The sequence below is a fragment of the Agelaius tricolor genome, unplaced genomic scaffold, assembly GCF_023055355.1.
Source record: "Agelaius tricolor isolate 1412-34295 unplaced genomic scaffold, bAgeTri1.0.p SCAF_13, whole genome shotgun sequence".
Classification (NCBI taxonomy): domain Eukaryota; kingdom Metazoa; phylum Chordata; class Aves; order Passeriformes; family Icteridae; genus Agelaius; species Agelaius tricolor.
The window spans coordinates 20,496,932-20,522,528 of NW_027269273.1; the positions used below are offsets into that span (position 1 = coordinate 20,496,932).

General features: G+C 37.0%; 1 protein-coding gene across 6 annotated transcripts in view; it reads right to left on the minus strand.

Moving 5' to 3' along the window:
• Positions 1-701: 701 nt before the first annotated feature.
• The window catches only part of HTR7 (5-hydroxytryptamine receptor 7), a 29,604-nt gene continuing 4,708 nt past the window's right edge, over positions 702-25,597 (minus strand). The window contains exons 2-4 of one of the 6 annotated variants that reach the window (XR_011681069.1): positions 7,412-8,158; positions 3,468-3,696; positions 702-1,303 (exon numbers count right to left, since the gene is read on the minus strand). Coding sequence is in view for 2 of the 6 variants with exons in the window: in XM_071439102.1 (XP_071295203.1) it covers positions 3,681-3,696; positions 7,412-8,158 (763 nt within the window). In the remaining 4 variants the exon portion in view is untranslated. Of the gene's footprint in view, positions 3,697-6,719; positions 8,159-25,597 lie in introns of all 6 variants that reach the window. The other 5 variants (XR_011681072.1, XR_011681071.1, XR_011681070.1 and 2 more) reach the window with 5 other exon arrangements.

A 25,597-nucleotide genomic window follows, 5' to 3' on the forward strand; every position in this document is an offset into this window, starting at 1 on the left:
ATGCAGCCACTGGATGATTTACCAGCAGCATTTTGGTCAAACTGCAAGGGATTAAATTATCACAAATCCCACAGCTATGGAAATAAGGCAAATGCTCATTGAGGTGTACTTTTAAAGAAGACAGACTTTGGGAATGGGATGTGTTTCTGCATTGTGCATTGTATAACTGTGCATAGTTTAGAAATTCGGAAGGGAAATTAATAAAAGAAGCTCAAAAAAAAAAAAAAAACCAAACAAAAAGAATGTTAAAAGCTGTTTTTAAGGAATGGTGCCTTGAATCAATTTTCCCTGGGAAAAATGGTCATTTATACTCACCTATTTAGTTTTTGTCAAGCCAAAAGGGATCTGTTTTAATTATAACAAACCATTGGCAGGAATAACAATTCTTAAACACATTTTCAAAAATAAAATTTAATTCTCTCTCTAGCTAGGCAGTAAGACAAAAAGCAAAGTGTTGTGGAAATCCTCCAGCCTTTTATACATATTTGAATTGAAATGACAGACATTTATAAATTGGCAGGTCATGAAAATCACATTAAAGCAATCATATTTGTAAATTAGCTGTGGTGTAACACCTGTGCATTCTAATTTGGTCCCTTAACTTTTGTCACTGCATAACTGAAAGCAGCTTTTACAAAAGTCTGGGAGAACCACCCACATGTATGCAACAAGTAACAGACATTTACTTAATACAACAGAAATCTTTAACAAAAATTTGGCTTTTATTGTTGTCATTCTCAATGCCATTGCAGGTGTACAGCATCTCTTTAACACAAGCTCTGAAAGCATCCACAGAGACAGAATTTGCCTGAAAACCTCTCTTTTTTAGTACAGCAAAATACATTCAGTATCACTGACAATCCCTGAACATGAATACCAATGCTGGGATCCACAAGCATGGTAAACATGCAAATGTTCTTCTACATAGTTAAATGTGGTGGAAATCTGTACAGGGCTTTGAGTTTTAGTGGCATTCCCCCCACCCTTGTCAAACTTATTGCTGAAATTATTTGGCTTTCTCAGGCAGAAAACTATTTTCATTTGTATGTAACAGCATTTTCCTCCATAACAAACAAGATGTGAGCACTTCCAATAGAAATGTATCTAATGCAATGTATTGAGCTCATGGAATATTTTTAGCACACTCCCATCAAAGGAAGATGAAGTACATTTTATAAATCCATCCAGTTCTTCAGAAGCCAACTCTTCATTTTTCTTCTTCCTGGTCTGGCTTGACTTTTTCTGGCTGCTTCGAAGCACATTTGGTCATGACTCTTTTTCCCTGGAGAAATCAGAACTTCTCCTGTTGTTAAAAAAGTGGATGAATTAGATGAGCGATATCCTGGAGCAACTAAAAGCTCTGACCAAATATCCCACTGAAATAAATGGAAGCATTTCTCAAGAGGCAATTAGATCATGTCTATTGAGATAATTCTCTAAAATCCCATACAAATGAGGAAGCTGGGGGAAAGTGGAGCATTCTGGGGGCTTTCAGTCCTTTGTACTCATCGTATTTCAGGTTGTTGTGGGAACTGAGGAAGTTCTCTGTCTGTTTTACACAGTTCAGTAGCAAAAGCCCTAAATTCCTTCACCAAATAGAGGTGACTTCATTGAGAGCCCTGCATTTGGTGCAGCCTTCCACCTCTGGTGGCAGCACAAACCTCCTCGTGCTCACGGAGACCCCACATGTGAGAGGGAGAGAAAGGAGCCAGGGCAGTAATGAAGAATTATTCTGCCTTGCTTCCATAAAATTGGCTGTAGACAAAGAATTACTGCAAAGTCTTTGCATGGAATAATCAAATTCCTGCCTCTCCCCTCAAGCTGGGTGAAGGGAAGAGCCACTCTTGTGCAGCAGCCAGGCTGAAATGTTGAACACAAACACCTGCAAGGTTACAAAACAGGGTTTCAGGGCATCCCTCTCCAATCTTGCAGCAAGGTACTCTTTTGTCTTGTGACAGCCTCCCTCTTCAAACCATGGAATTATTCATGTCTCTGGTTGTTTCAGGAGCAGGCATTTTTACAGACAAACCTGCATTCTCACTTATTTCAAATATTTTATTACATGAAAACACATCCTGGTGAAAAATTGTCCAAATTAAAGGAAGGCTGATAATCATATCCAAGTTCAAAACTAGATATAAAGGAAAGACAAAGACATTTTAAATTCTATGCTTTAGGCAACTGTGGATTTTCTTTTAATGCCAGAATAAAATTCTGGGTTTTATACAATTTACCCTAGAGAATGTTGTTTTTCTCTTTTCTGGGCTGATAGAAGACTATTTCAGAAAGGTTATACTAATATTAAAAAAAAATTATTTTGCAGCATTAAATTTATGTGCTTAGCTGAACTTCTGATTTATTTTTTTTCTTGTAATGACAAGTGAAAGGTCCTTAGCATGATTTTCCCTTGCTGCATTTACTGCTTTCTTTGAAGACAGAAATAAAATTTATGGGTTTGTCAGCTTTTGCACTACTGTTGGGAAGTAAATGTTAATTTGCCTAATTTGTATTTTCCTTGCAACCACCTTCAGGATGGTAGATTTGACTGAGACATCCCTGTTGTTTTTACACAGACCTGGTTAGTTTAGCAAGAGATGCCAAGTTTTCTGAGGCAATAATGAGTGTATCCAGATGCATTCTTTTCTATTTTTCCATGCTTCAAAGGAGATTTTTTTAAAGGGCTGAACTAAGTATACTTCAGTGGCTTGCTTTCTCTTCTCTTGCAAAAGGTAAAAATAAGTATACTGTAAACACAATTTCCTGGAACTAGCAAGACCACACAACTACTGAATTAATGAAATATCTTTGATTTTGACTGAGTAGACAGAAAACAAAAGGCAAAATATTTATTCAGTCTGGTATGTTGGTTTATAAAACTGGATGAACTCTTTTGCAAACTTTGATACATTTGAACACATTTTTTTCTGAAGTAACTCAACTAGCTCTATGTTAAAGATTGCAAAAAAGACAAATTATAATTTCAATCAGTAAAGTCACAACGTTACACAAATCATCAAAATATTACCCTCAGCAATCATCATATATTAATATCCTTTAGAAGTAGCTCAATGGGGGTTTTCAGCTTGGAGCACTGAGAAATGAATCTGGGAATCATAAGCATCTTTTCAGTTTTCAGCAAATAAAAGCCATTCTGTCCTTTTGGAACTATCCCTTGGTGAGAATGGATTCAGTGAAAGAGCAGAGAAGCTGAATTTGGGTGTGGGGAAGGACAGGCCCATGTTTAGAAAGTAGATATAAATAATGTAATTCACTTCAGACTCATGCTGAACCCAATCTTTAGTGGTGATAACAACATTAGAAAATTTAAAACCATGAAGAGGGACCTAATTTTGTATTTCTTGCAAATTTTAAAGATTACCCTTCTGATTCAATTTTTCTTAAGCTATTTTTAAATTTACTTGCTTGAGCCTTTCTTGAAAAAAAAATCTAGTCCTCACAATCCCTACCTCGTCAGCATTTGAAATAAGAGGTGTCTTCTATTCCAGGATATTAATAATTTTGCATATTAAAACCATTCCCCAAGTCTCTTAATTTTCTCCTTTCTCTTTCTCTGTGTCTTCCTGAGAAACATTTTAAAAGATAAGAATTACTTCTTAAGCAAACTGTGAAGAGGATTTGATGATGCGTTGATCTTGCACTTTCTTTGAGAATGCTGTAATCTAAAAGGGTTTTTTCCTGTAGGATCAGAAAAATAATATGAAAATTAAATAGGTAGGGAAAGTAAAAAAACCAATGGCATTGCTTCCAACACCTTCCAGTTGTGTAACTGCAGTATCTTGGTCAGTCATAAAAAAACTTAACTCCATAGTGTTCTTTAAATAATGCTGCACTTTTTGGACCAATGGCTGCCTGGACATCTGTTGTCCTGCCAGGGACCACGGGCAAAAGTAAGTGGATTTTGTCTGCATTATTTATAGTATTAATTTGATACATAATTCCCTTCTTTGTCTCTTTGTAATTGATTAATTTGCTAGTCTTTGACACATCTTTCTGCAGGTGGTGCTAGCTCCGAACAGAGCATGAAAAAAAAAGTTTTCTTTTTATGAAATTGAAATGTGAAGCAGTAGAGGCATAATAATAAGATATTATCATCAAGTCACAGTTTTACTACTCTGCTATTTCTATTACTCCCCAGTGAGGCTGTTGCTAAACAGGAGTTTGGCAAGTGCCAATAGTGTGTTGCAGCATTAGATGTGCAGGCTGGCAGGTGGTGGGAGCTGGGAAAAGTGTTAGCAATGAGGCTCCCACCACAGACAGTCTCCCTCTTAAAAGCTGTGCTGAGAGGCCAGGGGGAGTACAAGTCTCATTTTCTCCCTCTTCACTTGGGCAGTGTTATGCTGGCCTGCCTGTGCTCTGGCTGGTTCCTGGAGTCTTTTATTTCCATTTTTTTCACAACCCCATCTACTTGATTCACCCTTCTGGCTTTCCTCTGGAAAAACGTGGAGGAACACACAGACCAAGAGTGCAGTCTCTTCTTGGATTTGCTACATCACCTGTTGACATAGGCTTCTCATTCACCCATTTTTGTATCACCCCCTTGTCAAGCGTAGTGAATTATCTGAGTGAAAAAAAATGTTATTGCTGCAGTTAGATATTGTGATGCAGTTCAATTTAATTATTTATCTTTTAAAAAAGAGAAATGTCCTGTTCACAAACCCAAACAATTATGTCCTTCTTCTTCTTCCTAAAGCCTTTTCCCACTAGAATTCTGTCTGCAAACTTTCTCTTCTTCTCAACTTCTTTGTGTGCTTGGGCAGTGGAACATTGTTCTAATCTTCTCAGCTTCTTCACTTTTCCCCTCAAATACAGCTCCATCTAGAAGGTGTTCCATTTGTCTCTATTTTGATTTGGGTGTATGAAGAAACTTTGTAGTGGTTTGGTTTTTGGAGTATTTTTTCTTTGGTTTTTCTTTTCTTTCCAAACACACCCAGAGATCAGATATGGATGTTTGTCTCAAAAAACTTCCATGATTGGTATAAACACCATAACAACTCTTATTCCTTCCTGGGCTCTCATTACCTGAAACAGATGGTAGAGGAAAGCTGGACTCCTGCAGGATGTTTTCCCAGAGGAAAGCAACTGCCTTTAGTGACAGCTGGGTAAATGTCAATTTCTGACTCACAAGACACATATTCCATTTAAAAAAAAATAAAAATAAAAATCATCTTATTTGGAGGAAACACAGATTCTCAGGCTTTCCTGCAGAATAAAAATGCTGAAACTTCTGTCCAGAAATCTAAAATCTCCTTCAGAGTTTTATAGTCCCACTTGGAGTCTTCCCAAATACATCTATTTGTATATTCCCATGGATGTCCTTATACAGGAAAAAAACTTACAGGGGGCCTTGAAAACTTCTCATTTATGCTGGAAACAAGCAAACAAAAGCTACTCTGATAAGTAATAAAGAAACAACAATCATTTCATGTTCAATATGGAAAATATGCTTGAGTTAACTCTATACTCCAGAGGTTGTGGATCTTCTGGGCCCAACTTTTTTCTTGTCCCTGTGCATAATATTGGAACATTTAAAATAAATAGGACTGTCCCAAGTCAATTGGAAGCTTCTTTAGAAAACTGTTTTGCTGCTGGAATACAGCCTCTTACTCTACAATTCTGTTGTGAAAATGAGGCCAAAATGTACTCCCTACTGCAGCGTATGAATGCATCTAAAATTGCTGTAGCCTGTTTCAGTACATGTGGCTCAGCACATCACCCAGCTCTTGGCTGTGTGCCAGTGAGAGGCTCGAGTGCCTGCAGTACCTCTGTAAGCTTGGAACAAGGGCTCTGGCACTGACTGCCCCTGCTCAGCCCAAATGAACATCACTGAGCTCATTGAAGTCATTTTGCCTTCAGACTTGAGAAAGCAGGGACAGAAATTAGCCTAAAGAGGGATTTGATGCTGAGGCAACTTGATAATGAACATGTCTCCTCACTGGTGTCCCAATGTCTGAAAAAGCAGATCAAGCTCTGAAGATTGAAGTCTTTGTTCAGTAATGTACCCTTGCCCTCTGCTTCAGCTGGAATACGGTGTGCAGTGCAAACTTGGGCCAAAGAACTCATCTTGATCTTATGAGTTGTTTTATTATTATTTTATTATAACAGTATCTTACAAAATTGCTGCATGTTATATTAATACATTACTAGTAATGTATTAATATAACTGATAAGATTATTTTTAATAAAAAATTGTTATACTATTTGGCCCTGCCATACTGACAGAAGAGATCTGTTACTAAAGTCAGAAGTAGGATCACATGCTTGGACAAACTGCAATGATGGTAGAAAAAGCTAGAACCAGAAAAAGTAAATTGTCTTTATTTGTACACACGGCAAGGCTTTAAATCACTTTAAGCACAAGTGATGAGTAAAATCAGATTTCAAGGATAAAGTCCAGGTGTCTCTGAAGTCATAAGGTCTCATGGTTTTTTTTTTTCCTTACTGACTTCAGAAGAGAAAGAAGTCCCAGAAAGTAGAAGAGCTTTCAAATAGACAGTAAATTAACTACTGAAGTGGAACAAGGACTAGCCATACATCACAGAAATTACTTGTGCACAGAGAGTCTCCATCTAGATTAGAGAAGTGCTCAGCTGAGAAAGCCAAGAGAATTAAAGAATGAAGAGATGGACAAAGACCAGACAGATCCTGAAATAAACTGTAATCAGACACATTTTTATGTTAGAAATATGGTACAAGATTACCTGGTGTGATTTGCACAGCAGCACTGCAGCTAACTGTGCTGCAGGGCTGTATGCAGCAGTAGATGCTGGTCCATGTGACTTTACTCAAACTCTTTTAATCACATTGGAAGTGTGACATTCTTTCAGTGCCAGAGTTGCTGTGCAAAGGCAATATTGAATTTCACAACATAGTTCATTTCCAGGCAATCCAGTAAATTAATGTTTAATGAACATATGGGGTTTTATCATAAAGAATATTTCTAAGGAATAGAAGTTCTTTGATTCAGCTTCTTCTTTACTGACTTATTTTTGTAATACTGAAGTGGAAGTAAATTAACTTTTCACCATTCTCAGGTCTTTATTACAGCAAAGAATCTCTGGGACACAAGGTGCATCCAACATTCATACCTACTAAACATTTTTGGGCCAAACAAATGGGTTAGGCCAACTTTGCTTTTTCCTCACTAACCGCTCAAACATCCTGTGCTACATTTCACTTCCATCCTTTCTTATATTCCTCTTAGACCCAAATTCTTTAGGTGATGGTCTTGCTTTTCCAGGCTGATTAGGACTGGTGGGCTCTACCTTGTTTTCTGCTGACTGCAGTAACAGTGCTCAACTGGTTCTTCCTACAACGCTTCTTTCAAACCTGTGGGGGAAAAGCCAATGTGATAAAACAGCAAATGATCACAGTAGAGGATGAGCGACCTTACAGAACAAATTCTGGCTTTTCTGCAAGCTTCAGAGCCTCGTGCATGCCCGCGGCCGAGAGTTTGCGGTTGATGTTCCTGTATCTGCACTGCAGCAGGTTGCGATAGGTTGTCCTCAGGTCCCGGTTGAAGAAGGCATAGATAAAAGGGTTAATGAGGGAGTTTGCATAGCCCAGCCACAGAAATGTTCTCTCCACCCAGAGGGGGATGCAGCTGCACGCTGTACCACAGATGAAGGGCCTTGCAGTTGAGAGGAGGAAAAAGGGCAGCCAGCAGATTGTGAAAGCCCCAACAATAATCCCAAGGGTGGTGGCAGCTTTCTGTTCTCTTTTAAAGATGGAAATGTTTTTCTTGTCATGCTTTAGGAGTCGTGAAAAATTAGTACATTCTTCAGATTCCTTGTGCAGTTTTACAAGTCCATTCACAGAAATCCTTTCCATTTCTTCCAGACGGGGAAAACCAGAAAACTTGTGTTTAGCAGCACTCCTCCTGGCAGCTTTATAGATCTGATAGTACATGAAAAGCATCACTGACATTGGAATATAAAATGCAACCGCTGTGGAGTAAATGGTGTAGCCAAAGTCTTGACTGATGAGGCAAACCTTTTCATCGTTGACGTTCTGGGCCCAGCCGAAGAGCGGGGGTATGGTGATAGAGGCAGACAAAAGCCAGACACACAGGATCATTTTGGCCATACACTTCCCATTCTGCCTCACAGGGTATGTAAGGGGTCTTGTGATTCCCAGGTACCTGGAAGGATAACACAGAGTTACTACAGAGGGCAGAGGTTAACTGTTAAAAGTTATTCACTTACTCTACCCTAGACCAAAATCTTTGGCTAAGTTTTCCGTTTCATAATTTTCAATCCTCTCTTTGCAAGTACTTCCAACTTGTAATTCATGTGTCTTTCATGTTAAAATTTATAATGTTAGTATTCTATATAAAAGATCTTTTATTCCGGAAGGAAATCTCCCATTGGCCATAACAGGCTGTGATTTCTATGAATTTGTTCAATCTTCATGCACATAAAACATATTTAGGCTTTTAAGGAAATTCTGAAACCTAAATTTTATTTTGCTACCTTAAGAAATCTTGGAGTATAGAAGAATGTTCACTCCCCAAAGTCTATCACTTTTTCTATTGAGTGGATGGTTATAACAAGCAAGCACTCATCTTCATTCTTCTTATCTATTCAACAATTAGGAAGAGCTCTGCCACTAAGCTGAGATGATGAACTGTCTTTCTTTCCTTCATGTTTCAGGCAGGAGTAACAAACTGCAAACTTATACCAATAGATTATTTCAGTACTAAAATAATTGGTTTTATCATCTCTTAATCAAAAAGAAAATACATTTATTCAATGTCCAAGGTTTGACTGAACAAAGTAAACACTGTCCCAGTTCAAGAAGACCTGGAGAAGAAAACACAGTTTTACAGACAAGAAAAATGCTTATAATGGGTCAGTTTTTCACAGAAAAAAAAATTAGGTCTGTTGAAAACTTTTATATTTCCTAATTTGGGGTATTTTAAACTAAGTATCTTTTTCTAATTACAAAAGTAGTACTATGGCTCTGCATAGCTGTGTAAGAACATCCTAAGTTTGAATTTACTTTCAATTATAGAAAGTTTCTGTATTTCCTTTCTGACAATGGGAATTTTCTCTAAGATGCAATCACATGCCTTTATTTAGATCTAAGATTTTTAGTTTCAATTTTGGCTTCTGCTCAACTGGAACTTACCTATCAGTTACTGTTAGCTTCCCAAATTGTTCTTTTTCACTTCCTCCAGAAGGATTTAGAGAAAATTGGTGTGATTTGTTTTGTTACTTGTGAAAGAAATTCTTTCAAATCAAATTCCTGAATAATGTTTTGGTTTCAAGAGCTACCAGTGTTTATTCATATAGTGAAAGTTCTGGAGTGTTACAAACAAGAAGTATAGCAATGTGATTTAAAATATTTTTGAGGAGCATGTTTTCTCAGTCTATTCACTTAGCAGAACAAACATGAGATTTGCCTGGCTCTGTGGAATGCATTGTTGATTTTACTGCAGTGCAGTAGCCCCAGTGCTCTTGCTTTATACAAGCACTTGGGTAAGCTAGAGTTATGGAAGTAAAAGAAACATCATTTATTGATCTGTTCTGATAAGTATCAACAATCCTGTTCAACCATGTCATTGGCTTTATATTGCTTTTGTGACAAGTGTTCCAAGAAGGACAGACTGGCTTATTGTGCTCTATTCTTGACAGGATGCACAAGTAAATTACAGCAGATCAGTATTTTGCCAGTGAATCTGTGCCTGGAGGGGCCATGAACTAAGAATTCTAGTTGGAATTGTCTGGGATCAGAGCAGTGCAATCCATGGACTGTGCTGCTAAACAGGGCTGCTTCTTGTGCCCCTCACCATCAGCATTAGAACATAGCCATGGGCATCATGCAGAGACCATGGACATTTCTCACTTATAGCACCATGGCCAAAACCATTCTCACTCCCAGGAGCCAAGGGTTTCCCAAGGTGCTCCAAGATACGGAAGAGAGGAATTAGTGCAGGAAACTTCAGTTTAACTAATTAAAGTACACATCACACTGCTTTAATTAGCGCAACTGCAGCAAGGGTGAGCTCTCAGCTGCAGACTTTTGGGGACAAGAGTGGCCTACCCTTAAAATTTGTCTAAGAATAGCCCAGTTTAGGTACAAAACAGCTAAACACATCCTTTGTGCGCAAAGACTTCTTGTCATTTACAATGTGGTGTTTTCAAAAAAATCCTTATCTGCCTTACTGAAGTATGTGCTCCTATAGCTATTACCCAACTGGTCACTAAAAATAACACTTTTAGGGTGAAGTTTATTACATAGCTAAAAACGTTAAGCTGGATTTCTGTAAAAATCAGATCTGTGGGCTGCATATTCTGAGTGCCTACTGATGCATTCTCATGCACCAGAATATAACAAAAAGAATTCATGAAAGCATAAGTATACTGAAAAGAATGAAAATTCATTAGTTTTGCCCTGGCATCACTTTTTTTGGAGTGTATCTTTTCTTCAGAAATGCTATTTGAAATTAAAATACGTTAATTAGCATAAAAATACACCAGCATTGCTTCTGCCTTATTCATTTTGCTAAATGTAGTATGATAGGGGGAAAGAAGTCAGCAGGCACAAATGAAGGAATGTTATCTTTTAATCTTTCTATATGAAATCCATTACCCTTGAAAACTCATTTGCAACGTCAAAATAATGTAAATCACTACTGTTGTCTAATACACTAGAGAGTGTTCGGGGCTTAATAGATTCATGAACTTCAAAAATATTGTGTCAAATTCAGGAGGAAAATATGCTTTTTAGTGCTTAATCTTAAACTAGTACTTTAATAAAAAATATTAAGGTAAATCAGCTGAATTTAACATATTCAAGTGTAAGTAACGCCTTGAGGTTTTATTATTGGGAAAGAATTAAGTCAGAGTCCCTAAAAAGCCCATTTAATGTGTCTCAGCTACCCCCCACATGAAAGAAGTGTCTCAAACTTGTTATTCTGAGATTTGCTTCTTTCACATGCCACAGATGTTCATTTTGATCTTGGTGGAGAAGAAACTGTGCCTGGGTTCTCACTTTTAAAAGAAGGGCAGTGCTATTCTGTATTTTTCCTGCTCTGAATTTCTTGACTCAATGGTTCTGCCAGACAGGGCATCTCTCCATGTTACACCCAGCACAGTGAGCTCTATATCTGGGTTACTCCCCAAAGGCAGATGAATGGCCTTTATTTCTTCTAAATTGGTCATGGCATTTTCCATTCAGCCCTGCCTGATGCTGCATGCAGAACTCTGAGGTGCAGGATGCTGTTCCAGCCCTACAAGAGGCATAGCAGACACAGCATTCACGTTCTGCTGCCACTCCAAGGATGCTGGGTGAGTGGAAAACACTGAGAAGGAAGAATATGGCACTGCTGTCCAATTGATACAGCAAAAAAGGGTGATGTGAGTGCTTTTCTACTGCATCACATATGTGGGAAACAGACCCTTGCTTGGAGAGCTCGAAGGAAACAGCAGAGACCAAAAAGATGGCAAAAGGTGAAGGGCAGAGTAAACCTTTTTGTTAAATGTATGTGTATAAACACATGAGCACATTCCTGCTCTAGGCTGGTTTCTTATGATTTCTTCAGTGTCTCTTCTTCCCCACTGGGGGTTCTGCTGCAGTCCCATTCAGGTGTGAGGCATATACAGCTCTGGGGAGGAAAAATTACCCCATCCTTTTTCTGGAGCTCTGGTCAAACCTGGGAGGGGGTAAAGAATTCCCCCCTTTCACCAGCCATTGTACACAATTCCCATTTGCCACACACGATGTACAACAATGGAAAAGGTGAATAAACAAATCCTTTCCCTTTGCTTTACAAAAATCTGATTCCCTGTGACATAGAATTCTTCCCCAGTATCTCTAAATGGTTATCATTTAATGACAATAAATTGTCATAAACAATTTAATGTAAAACCATTATAACTATATAGGTCTGCTCCTGAGACAATTCAGTTTTTGGGCTTTTCTGCTATCAATCTATTACAATGACCACAGAGAATAGTTTTTATCCTACAGGGCTAAAAAATTCCTATGATCACATAGACAGATGGGTCTAGTCCTCACACCTTTTGAAATATCCAGGAAACAACCTGAGGCTTAACAGCTACATTGACTTAAACAATAGAAAGAAAATAGTAACAGGATGGTCCAATTTGTGATCATGTGTCCTAAATCTTTCTCTCCTAGCTCCATTATATGGCAGAAAGATAAAGAGTAAAAGAGCGTCACTGTAGGCAAAGTCACAGAGCAATAGAAAACTGTACAGTTAAAAGAATTAAAATAATTTTGAAGCTTTTTGCCAATTCAATAATAAATTGAATGCATTGTGACATCAGCAATCACTTATGCAATGTTGTGCATACATGTAATTCCTCTGTTTCTGGTCTCCATGTACTTTATAGGCAGATAAGCTTCCATTCTAGTTAGTAGTCCACATTTATGTCTCAGATATCACTGTCTTGATCTAACAGATTCCAGAATCAGATTAGATCTTTCATTGTCTGACCATGCTTTTATGAAGCAGATTGGATTGCAATGGAATAGGACTAGAAACATTATACTGGAAATGATACATATGTGTATTACAGCTATTTCTGCCAGGAACCACAAGATATTTTGTTATCACTTACCATTTGATTAGGAGTTGTGCTTAATATGAGATTCTGTCAGTTCTTCTATTGTTGTATTTTAAGAGGCATAAAACTGCTTTATTCCAAAGACACAACAATATTTCCTCCTTTGCTGCTCTGTTTCTCTAGCATAGAAGCTTTCTGTCTTCAATATGTATGTCCATGCAGGATTTCTTTGCAAACCCACATCTATAGAATCCATCCTGTATTTCACCTGCAATAATAACTTATTCTGAAGAATTGTGCTGATCTACTGGCTTTTCTTCATTGGCTATGATTCTCTCATCATCTTTCATAATTTTTTTCTATTTGGTTCAGCTCAACATTAGAAGACTCTTCACAGGAACAGGAGCAAAATGCCATTCCTAAAATCTATCCAGCATGGAAAAATATTCTCTCTAGTATAGTAATATATCTAGATAATTTTTTTCCTTTCCTTCAAATGTAAATGTAACAAGTTGAAACAAATACCAAATCTATTCTTTCTGTTATGGCGGTGTCAAAACACCCAGCAAATACTGTTTTCTTTTCAATTATATGTTTACACAATGCAAGAGTTGCCTTGTCCCTCAGACTTCCTTTTAAATAAAACAAGATATACCAACATACAAACTGATCAGGGAAATACTATTCCCACCACATATTGCAGTAATTGAGACAGAAATAAAAGAACAGAAGCATAGCAAGGCCTGAACGGGGGACATGAGCATTGTAGTGCACAGCTATGGTCCATAATGTGACAATTACCTTGTTAGTTATTGTACAAAAGTACTTTACCTTTCTGCAATACAGACTGGCCTCATAATCACATCATGATCACTGCCAGCTTATCTCCTGGGAAGAGGAGGATATTTCAGAGGCAGTAAAAGACTTTTCTCCTTAACAGAAATGCTCAAAATTACTAATTTCAATGCATATATGAAACCTTTCAGAATATGAATTGGGTCACTTTAAAGCCTAAACAAAATATCATGCCATGGTAGAGTGAGACAGCAGAACTAACAAAATCAAAACACTACTCAGTGGAGAGAAAAATACTTTGATTAATTCTATGTTATATCTAGTTAAATGTTGCATCTTTCCTATGCTGTGAATTAGCAGAGTTTATAGAAGTCTTGGCACTGAGGTCAGTTTCCACATCTTGATTGCTAGAAATCCTAGAAAGCTCTGCTTCATCCTTCTCAGCTGATGGTGAATAAACAAATACAAAAGATCTTAAATTTATGTTTTGATACCTATTCTTCTAGATGCTTATGCTTCACATTTGATAAAATTTCAACATTGTTATAATTGAAAGGGTGATGTGTTAATTTTGCTATTTGAAAACATGAGAATGAAACACTTGTTTTGCTTTCAGTGAGGTTAACACTTTACATTATTCCTCTTTTTCTTCTTAATTCCCCTTTTTCTTCTCCCTTCTTACTTTCTTCTTCTTTTTCTCGTTAAGGTTGACACTTCAAATTATTCCCCTTTTTCTTCTTAATTTCTTCTTAATGAAATGTATTTTCTTAAGTTCTTTTTATAATAGGATGACCTTCATTTCCACTGCTATAGTGGGCACATATTTAATTTATTCTACATAGTAAATGTTCTTACTTGATTTTTCTTTTTCTCAAAATCATTGTAGGGGGTTATTTTTGATGAATTCAAGAAGTGTAGGCTTTCCTGGCAGTGGGGGAGGATTAAGTCAATCAAAATTAAATAATTCTAAAGGAATGTAATTTGCATAGTAGAAGGTTGCTTTCTCCTCTCATACGTTTTAGTTTCTCTGTGCTTTCCTGGGCTTTCTTCCTTTCATATTGTATAACTTTACAGCCTCATATTTTTCTCATTGATTTTAGCTCATTTTTTGTCATTTTATTTCACTCATTTTTATTTCACCTTCTTGCTCTCTTATTCCTCTTTCTCTGTTAGCTCTGTATTTTTCCTTCTTCATTTTTGCCTACTAATCTTACACGGGTAGGGGGATGCATTCTGTTCTCTTTCTAAGAAATACACAACACCCATACTGCCAGAATATGTGTAACATCTTTCCATTCAACTTCTATTACCTTGCTTGTAATTCTGAAACCATATTACTCTTTCTTTTCAGACCCTGGCAAATTTCTTTCACCTGCCCTCACCCTTTGCCTTTCATTCTCCCCCTGCATGCCTGTCAAAGCATTTATCACCTGTCACATCTTGTTCTCAGCTCCATGACAAACCAGTTCTTTAGCCTTTCATTTTCCACTGCAAACTATTCATTGCTTGGAAGGAAAAGTCCCAAAATGCAGTTGCTGGTGTTTACCTTGCAGCACTGCCTGAATGTTAGATAATGTGTATTTCCCACCCAATATTTTGCAATTACCCTTGTAAATATTCTAAATTATAGACTAAAAGCTTTTATTAACTCTCTTTGAAGAAAATTATACTTATGTATTTTTCCTTTTCTACCATCACCAGTGACATTATTGTAGGAGATATAAGGAGGAAGGTGGATTTCAGCCTGTTTAATCCTTCACCAGCCTCCTAGAAACCAGATACATTTCAAAACTGGAAAGGTTTTGGACACAAATTATTTAGAATTAAGTTGCATTCTGTAATGGAAGACTTACTATTTTTATATGTTTTTAAAATGTCTGAACTCCAGCTTTCATCACCACTTGTTTCCTGTATACAAGTGTGGTTTGCTTGCTGAGTGCAACAAGATTAATTATATACAGAGCTCAAAAGGGCTTTTCACCCCACTTCTTGATAGATAATCTGTAACACTTCAAACCTCTCCAAATCTGGGCAAGTCACACAATGGAAGAATCATTTTTCTTTACACTGTACAACAATGTGGAAGGATGAGGAAAATAAAAAATAATTTCATGCTTTTCTGAAAGAAAATGTGTAACTGTATCAGGGACATACTACCCAATTCTGTCTTTTCACACACTCACCTCCCCTCCTAGATCTGCAAGCTCCTTTATTTAACACAGATATATTTATTTTTGTGGAAGAAGCGACAAGAGAGTAAAAATGTTTTTCTTATTTTTTCTTTTTCTTCCTAAGTAAGAAGTTATATTAATCAAAACATAGAATAAAGTATGATTTACAATACATGCTAGTAACATTTTAGGAATATTCCCTAGAGAAAGACTTCTCAGGCTTTTTAAGAAATATTTAATTTACTGAAAATTTCTTCATGAAATCATCATAGTACACACACAAGCTGCTTCACCAGTGCAGAAGCTTGTGAATACAGGTTCATACCCTGTGGTATCATCCAGAATAGCTGTTAAATCATTTTATCAATCAAAGAGAAGAAGGAAAATTGAAACCTCTTCAAAGACGGCAGTTTTTTGCTATCTTCAATAAGGGGATTCATATCAGAAAACACTATTTCTATCACAATTCACATTTCAACTTATTCCACATTGAGACCCTTTTTATCATCCCAAAATATTGTAGACCCATAGAAACAAATGCAGTGCATTTGTATCATGACAACTTTCATACCTGAGTATCTAATTACATGGGGTCTTACATTCATTTTTATCTTTATGTGTATGATGCAGTATTTCATTTTATTAAGTTATTACAACATGCCTGGCTTCTTTGTGAGAGGGCAGAGAAGATATTTAACCTTCTGATACTATCTGGGAGACTAAGATAGGAAAAACTCTTTTCTAGAAAAAGAATTAAAGAGGAATTGCATTCCTGTTTATTTCTGTCTGGTTGTGATGCAATGTTCATTAGCAATTGAACGTACAGGAAAATAGTTTGGAAAAAGCTAGGAAAGAGGTTTTATCTCATATGGCCTTCTGTATGTTAGAGGAGAACTGGGTAACTCTGAAAAGGGAAAATGAATCTGAGTAAATGATGGGGCTGGAGGGAGGTGGTGCTGTCAGGGAGCTTGAGGAGAAGAGAGAATCTGAAAGCTACTGGGGAAGGATGAGGCTTGACTTGAAATTTGTTTGATAGTGTTACAGGGGACTTAAAGATCCCTTTAAAGATCTGGTTTCTTGAAGCAACAGCTCAGATGAAATCCCTACTCTTTTCAACAGAGGCAGTTTCTGAACAAACAAAAATGGAAAAGAATATGTTTTGCAGATAGGAGCTGGAAAATCCTCATTTTCCTTTTGTGTTCTCCCCACCTCAACCTTCTTGTCCCTCACACCCAGGGGAATTGTCAGAGAATGTGTGGAGGCTCAGTTTCAGAGCTATGAAAAACTGTCTTTTGTTTTTTAATCAATGACTACCATAAAGCAGAAATGGCTAAGGTGATTTTCTCCAACTTCACTACATGAGTCACGCTTGGATTGATACTAAACATCAGCTTAAAAGGAATTATTTTGAAAGTTATAATAGTGTTTCGAAATGAAAGCCTCCCACAACTTTAACTAGAAAATCATGACTGATGTCTTCAGTACAATTAAATTAAACATTTCAGAAATTTCCATCGTATAAGTGATGAATGAAATGAAAAACCACAGCCCACTAAACTGCTAATACCACTATATTAAAACAAAGTATCCTCAGGGAATAGCTATTTCAGTGTGCTGATATTACGTCCTTTCTCTTCCTTCCTTGAATACAAACAGTTTAAACATAATATCTCCAGATAAAGCACTTAAGGAACAACCCCCTCTAGAATACTTCTTCCCTCCTCCCCCTCTTTTTTTTCCTCCCTCTGAAGACAGGAAAAACGCTGGAAAGACCAAGTCCACATTCTCCTCTGTGCTTCTCCTTGACAGTAATTTTGCAAGAGCCCTGAGGAACACTTGAACAGTCATTATAGCTGAATCTGAGTACAGACCCAACCTACTTGGGCATTTTTGGCTTTGTCCATAGTTGTATTGGCCTGAAGGCAGATCTGATTTTTTTTAAATCACAGAAAAGTTTTGCTGTGTTCCACTGGATCAGGTATGTGAAAATTATAAATGTTGGCCTCAAGCTTTACTTGTTTGCCCAAGTTTGGCCAGACAAAAAACAAACTATATCAATTAACTGTTTTAGATACACAGGAAAATCCAAGTCTAAAGCAGGTTTAATTAAGAATATTCTTTCAAAAACTTTGGGATAGATAAAGCATCTTGTATAGTGTTTATCTGGCTGTTTTTAAAGATGCACACTGGAGTTTCTTCCCCTACAGTCATAAAATAATTTCTCTCTTCCTAGTATGAATAAGTCTTAACACAGGAAAAATCATATTCAGGTTTGGAACAGAGGCTGTGGGCTGGGGAGAGCACAGCATGAGGGGAAGCTATCAGGGAAGGAAGGCAGAGAAGGTTAGATCAAATTGTGAGTCTACAATTCAAGAACCTTTTAGAAAACTGCTGCTCACAGTCCTTTCCAGCAGACACTTATTATCATTAATAAGGTGATTCCTACCCTGTAACTTATATAAACAGTGATTCTGTGCAATGGCTTGATATTTTAGCAGTATATTTTCTGCTCAGTATGTGGTACAGAATGAGGTTATCATGTCTTATCATCTTTCATGCCAATGAATGTAAGGTTTACTGTAGCTACCACACTTCTCAACAGTATGTCATTTATTTCCTTAGCACTCATTTTAATAACATATTCACTTACAGCATGCTTAAACACCCAGGCTCGAGTTCTCCCTTCATGTGTAATTCTTCTGCTTGCTCTCATTTTCCTCACAAAATGTCTCATTTAGTAATATTTTGGAATTTAGTATCCATAAATAAACTGGTCAGGTTGAGCTTTCCTATATAAATGGGAAATAGAAAATTTTCAGGAATTTAATATTATTTTATGAATATTTCTTCCCTTTGCAGTCATTCAGAATCCATAAATACAGAGCCCCAGGTGCCCTTTACCTGAAGGAGAAGGTTAAAGGAGAGAAAGATATAGTGATGAGAAGTAACTGCAGCAAAACCCAAACTGCAGTCAGTAAAACTGTGTGTTCAGCCTTTCCCAACCTCAGTATTTAGTAGTTCATTTGTCATAATATTTATTCACTTTTGCCAGCAGCCTTTGGAATGAAGAAAGCAATGGCCAAGTGGACAAAATCTCTTTCTAGCTGACAAGTCCTCCACTCTAGTGACCTTTGCATCTCCTGGGTCTTGCTCAGACCTGCCAGGCTGTGGTTCCACACGGGTGGCTTTTTCCAGCCTGCACCAGTAACATTTAATCCAACTCCAGGAGTCCATCCTCCCCATCTAAGGTGTCACCAGGTCTGCCTTTTAAAGGCAGCTGCAAGTAAGCTTAGAGACCACTGGACAGAAACCTGGGGAAAGGTTTGCCAGGACGCTGTGTCCTCTCTGTCTAGATGAACACAGGCCTGCCTACGACAAATCTCCACTACACTCTATCTTCTTATCAGCAACATCCTTCGTATTTTTCTCTCTTTTTAAAATCATGTGAAATCTACAACACTAAATATTTTTAAAATATAGAACACATTTCAACACAAACTGCTACCACCAACTTCACAGGCATGAAAATATAGTGCATCCAATCTACAAAATTAACCTCTTGCTTTTTTCTTGTCAAGAAATTAGTTGCTGGCTCTCTTCCCCTGGGGTTTCTATCTAGAATGACAAAGTTTGAGAACAGATTCAGCTATTGATTTTTCACAAATACCCATTTTTCCAGCTCAACACATGGTCACAATACCTCACATTGTGTCACAATACCTTGGTAACACCTTTTTGTGCGCCTCAGAATTTAGAATTACACCTTTATGCTAAAACAGAAACACAGCTGATGATAGATAGCAGGATGTGAAGATTATCAAGGATCACAGAACTCTCTTTTATATTCATTTTACAGATGCTACACCACACGAGTGGGATCAGCAGAAAGCAGCCCTCCTTCCCACCTCTCAGTGAGTATATATTTCCTTTGCTTTTTTTCTTTTTTCCTCAGCAACAAGTTGGCAATTCTAAGGTTCTTCTGAGATATGGTGGCATCAACTCTGTGTGGGTAAAAAGTAAAATACCTAAGGTTTATTTCTGTGACTACAGTTTCCAATGATAACAGCTTCATTGCCAGGCAGAAAACCTCAAACATTCATTTAAATTTAGGAGCAGAACGTTGGCATCAGTGTGGGCTGAATGACCACAGCTGGGCACCTCTGGTAGCTCACCACAAGCTGCAGGTGCTTGAGAAATTTGACAAGGTCCTCCCTTTATTTCAACAGTAGCAGTGCAGAGGCTTTGTGTTAAATAACAGGCTTTGGTAATGTTAAAATCCTTCTTGTGTTGTTTAATTCATAGACAAATGGTCCACAATGCTATTTTATTTTCTGTTATTTAAAAAAAAAAATATTGTGTTCTGTTAATGACCACATTCATTTTGCAAAAATAGCTTTTTCATATGGGACAATACACTCTTGAGACACAACAATCACTATTGTTGCTAAAAGTGCTTGTGATAAGAAGTGGATCTTCAAATGCAGATATTTAGAGTAAAAAGGAAACTGCAGTACTACATAACTACATAACAATTCAAAAGTTAAGTCTTTTGAGCCAAAGCTGTACCACTTTTAGCATCAAAACATCTTATTAGAGTATTAAAGGAAAGCTTTGCATCTTTTCAGCAGCTCTTTTGGGTCATGGGTATAAATATTTCCAAGTAATTTATGACCAGAAAGAAATTCTTTGCTCAGGGATTTAATATTTCAACGATTTGCTAAATGTCCACTTCTACAGAAAATAAACAAAATTTAACAACCCACATGGAGAACTGCTTACAGAAAATTATTCTGGCAAATTGTACTGTATATCTGAAATATTTCATGACAATCACAACATCTTTTCATGGCTTATATTCAAGATGACAGGTGGTAAATTCTGCAATAAGTTTAGATAATAGCATATACCTCTGTTATCTGTACTTATGCCTTCCATTTTTACCTTCTCATATTTACACTGATTGACAATTTCTGAATGAACGCCTGTTATCAGAGTAAATCTTCTAGGGCACTATTCTTTAATTTAAAAATTCCTGTATTTTCTCACATGGGAACAGTCCTCTAGTGAACAGATGCTCCTGGCACAGACTTGGAATTTTTACAGTTACCTTTTGTGCCCTTCTCTAGAGATCTGCAAACCATATGTTGAAATACATTGTCCCCAGTCTCCAACACATCTCCTGAAAAGCAAACAGTTTATAAATAAGGTACTTAAAGCTCCTTATTGGTGGCCCAATTTCACTTGCAGCAGCAATAGGCCATATTTCTGGTTACAGATACTTGTATGGTTGACAAGAATTTATGATTCAAATGCCACCAAGGACATCAGTATTATTCAGTGGCAGTGAAGGTGGCACAGCTCCATGCCAGGCTATTGGGAAGAGACATCATGATGTGTTTGCCTGGATCTCCAATTACAATCTCTTCCTAAAAGACTGGAGAATTTTCAACCAAAAAATCAAAAGTAAAAATTTGTACAGAAGTCTGCCTCAAAAATAGTGTTCTTGCAGGCAAGCAAGTTCTGATTTTACCCAGCTTGGTGAATGTCTGAGATACAACAAGCTCTGCCCATTCTCCCTTGGTCCCTGACCCGTTTTTCCACCACTATTAATATGTGGAAAGCCTCTGCTTGCCCTCAATCTGCCACACCCTTCAGGACAAATAATTTCCAGTGTGAGAAAAATGTTACCTTTCATATGGGTCTGCCTGCACTTCCCACAATCTCCTTAAGAAAAATAAGAACTGTACACAAAAAAGGATTTTTGTCAGATTACAGACTTTCCTTGTGGCTATACTTTAAACTTCTACAAACTAAAAAAACTGGGTTTAGTGTTTAACTGTACCAAAATCCCACCCTTTTCCTTGATATATCTCAGGAAAAAACTCTGCTGCCAATTTTCTCTTCACAACACAATGTACCTCTAAGAATAGACTTCACCCCAGTTTTCCTTAACTTAAAAAAGTTATTTTTGTAATATCCCTCTTGGCTTTGTGTTTTGGTTTGGTTTTTAAACAATTATGACAATTAGCAGTGAAATAGCTATCAGTGATGAAATAAACCCCCTTCAGTGGTGTCTTGTGCTACCTCCCATTTGCTAGCGAAGGCCACGATAGACAGAAAGAATATGCTCAGTTCTGATTTGATTTCCATGCACATCTCTCTTCTGCACTACTAGAGAATTCATTTTTGTCTGTGCACTACCCAAAAGCCATGTTTATTGTTAGAAGTGAGTCACCACCAGATTTGCATACATGCTAATATGTACAGAACCACACAGATGTAGCAGATAATCTAGATTTCTATACAAAGCCTTGAATAAACAGCAAGGTACAAAAAGAAAAATCAATGACGCTCACTCTCTAATTTTGCTCTATTCAAACAGAATAAAAACAAATTTTCACTATGACATATTTAATCCTGGGATGTTTGAAAATGAAAAATTTGCAGTAGGAGATTGTTTAAAAAAATTCAGCTGGTTTTTGCCTCTTTTTAGTATATATAGGAATATATATATATATACTATTCAATCTTTCAGAAATACTTAGCTATCCAGTACAACAAGAAAAACTAAAACTTGTAAGCTTTCCAGGTGAAAGGAGTTATCCTCACCTTACAGACAGCAGTGACCATTAGAACAGAACTGCAGTGAGCACTGTTTCATGGTACTTGTGCTTTGGGCGTGCAGAAAGCAGAACCTGTGATTTTGCTCCCCAGTCTTTCTTCTGACAGTAGACTCAACTATTTCTCAACCTCTTTATTTTCATACAAGACCTACAGTGACCAGTTTTCTTCAGACTTTCTGGTCCACAGAGGAAGGACCAGATCTGTGTGTTATATATTGAGAGGGAAAAAAAAAGAGGTGTTTGTAAGGTGACAGACAGTGCCATATGTACTTATCAACTGCAGATGAAGCAAGTTTCAAAATTTGCCACAAATATTTCCAGTTAAATAGTTCAAACTCAACAACAATATCAAATATAATACTGTGTTTCACTAAAAGGAATAAGATACGTTATATAATTTTCAGGGAGTTTTAGAAATAATTTCCAGAGAAAATTAATTCAGGAAAGTGAAAATATTCCCTGATTAATTTCTGTTCTTCTAGACTCTTATGTGGCATGCTGCTACTGATATAGTAATCTTGTTTCAGTGTACAAAACTACAAAAGCTTTGATGTTTCATTCTATGGTACTTATCCAGTTCAAGAAAAATACTAGGAAAATATATTTTGATACCAGTGTAATCAGGTTACACTACACATCATGCCAGTATGATATGCATTTGCATTTTTTAAATTATATTTGGATATATTTTGAAAGCTCCCTTCAAAAACAAAGAGGAGTGTTTCTAGAATTGCATTTTTGCTGTGAATCTTGAAGCAAATCCAACCTTACTTACAGAAACTATTTTTGTTACCTTGATAGGAAAGAAATCACTTTTTACATGTCTCCAGAGTGCCCTGCTTGGCAAAAATGTGAATTAATGTTCCCTTACCTCTGACTTATCAGGCTCCTTTGAAATGTCTGGATGAACCCCCAAGAATTAGAGACCCCAAAATCACTTCTGAAAACTCATCCAGTCTTAAACCCTGGTAGGAGCAAACAGAAGATAGTTTCAAATGTGGGGGGGAAATGCAACATCCAGTTTCAAGAAAAGGCATTCAGGTAAATGTGGTTTAATCTCAAATCTCCTGCTACTCACTGAACTACAAGTCCCCATTCATGCACCTTGAAAAATCACCAGTTGCAGTCCCCTCTGCACTGCCACCTCTGGGTTACCTTGCTTTTCCACACTTTGGGACTCCCTTGCAGTAACACTGCTTAAATGCATCCAGTACAGAACAGCAAGAGAATAACCAATCTATAGATTTTCCTTCTAGAGCATCTTTCAGCTTCCCAAACTTTGTCAGCTTCTACTGTGCAGACAGAAGTCACACCCAGCAAACCTCAGATCTTACGCCTTTTTCCTCTGCAAAAGGACAGAACTTCCACTGGTTTTGATGTTAAAATTTTTTTTCTGTGTCAAGTTTTCACAAAATAGTCCATCTGCTATATAAAATATCTTTTATTTGTTAATTCCCACCTGCTTATTGTGCATCTGGCAGTGTGCTCATGAAGCTTGATTTCTCTGCAAAGATATAATAAAACAATATCTGTGGCTAAAATCTGGCTACTCTCTAAGTACTGCATCTCTTTCCTGTGCCTGTGATACAGGAAATAATACCCAAGGATGTCACAGAAAGGCAACTGAAGAAATGGGATCATGGTAATGCAACAAACACGCCCAGATAATTTATTTATTTGGATTGGGTTCTCAGCAACAGATAAACATTGCACTGCCTTATACTGCTTAATGCATCCAACTTCCAATTGAACTTCTTCATCTCTGAATTTTGGACCAAAAATTTATATTGTATATTTTTTACACATAAAGAATGAAATGGAGATTGCATAAGTGTTCAGCAATAAATTCTCTGCAAAAAAGAAACTACATCAGCTTAAGGAACAGTCTTTAAACAGACTGCGTTAGAAAAACTACATGGAAAGGAGTAAAACCAAATCTGTTCTTTTTCACTTTAGTTTAGTTTATCAATTCTGTGTTTTTCATAAGCTAGACAAGTTATTTATAGGCTCAAAAAGAGTACTGTTGTTTAACAGGCTAAACAATGAAAAAAAATGGCTCTTGTGAGGATGGCTGTTTTTAGCAATTAGCTCCCCTACTGATCTCAAAACTTTCTTCAGCAATATAGACTTTAACTGCAATAATTCCATCACATACTTTTCCTATAGTTCCTTTTAGGTTTTTCCTCATTTCTCAGTTATTTCTGTGTGAATATAAATATATTAAACAAAATCTCATGAGTGGCACTACTGGTGGCTGTCTATGCTTTTTCTAGATCCAAAATATATTACAGAGAGGAATTTTTCTTAGCTATTTCTGCATACATATTCTACATGGATTTTGTGAATGATCTGAGCCAGGCTGGCAGAACAGGCTGCTGCCTTTTCCATCCATGGAACTGAGGCAGAAAAAGTCTTCATACAAATAGGAAGCTACACAGGACTACTTGCTATCATTAGGTTTAGCAAATTGCTAACAGTTTTCAGGTCATATTATCAGCTTGGGATGTAGGTACAATTTAGACATCTGGATTCTATTGCAAGTGCCTAAATCTTTATTTTAATTTTGTTCCAAATTCTTCCTCTGAGGAAATTTGAGATCTGCACAATTCCTAGACATAGGATGAGGACTCAAGAAGCCAGTGAACTTTTGGGATTGACACATTCTAAGGAGAAGCATGAGTACTCATACTTGGAGTGTAGCAACACAGGCAGGGAGAGAGAGCTGATCCTTGTATATAAAAATCACAGAATCTACAAAAAGGCCCACTTATTTGCATAGAAATTCTAAATCCTCATCAATTTAATGGAAGTCTGGTATACTCGTGAATTGTTGGCCAAGATACAGACTGGAAAAGTTCCCAAAAAAGTGTTTCATTACTTGTGTGGGTGTGGGGAAAGTGCTATAATTCTTCAACTGTATCTGAGTAGTTATGTTTCTTTATCACTTTCTTAGCCAAAGAACTATTTTTAAATTGAATTAAAAATTGCTACTTATGCAGTTATCTTGTGGATACTCTACAAAACAGCATTTCTGTAGCTATCTTGGGTCAAAACAGCATGATGAATCAGCATGAAAACACCACCAGTTCAAACACAATTAATTCCCTTTATTTTTCATTCCCCACTAAGATGTGGTTTGTATCCATCCCTCATAATTCACTCATAATGTTTCCTCACTCTTAAATGTAAAGAATGTTAAGGAATTGTGATGTGATATAATCTATTTAATTCAGACCCAGAAAAGAGGAGCCTTAAGAGCAAAAGAAAAAATATCCCAACACACTAATAGGAAATTCTTAAAGATGAATTCAATTTTGTTCAATTATCCTGCAAAAGCCTCTGTAGCTCCTACTGCAGAGCTAATACTCATATCACAGAGGGAGAGAATAGCAAAGGTAATCCTTGGCTGAGTAGCAAGTTGTCTTCCCTGTTTAATCCTTTAAAAATTTGAAAAGGC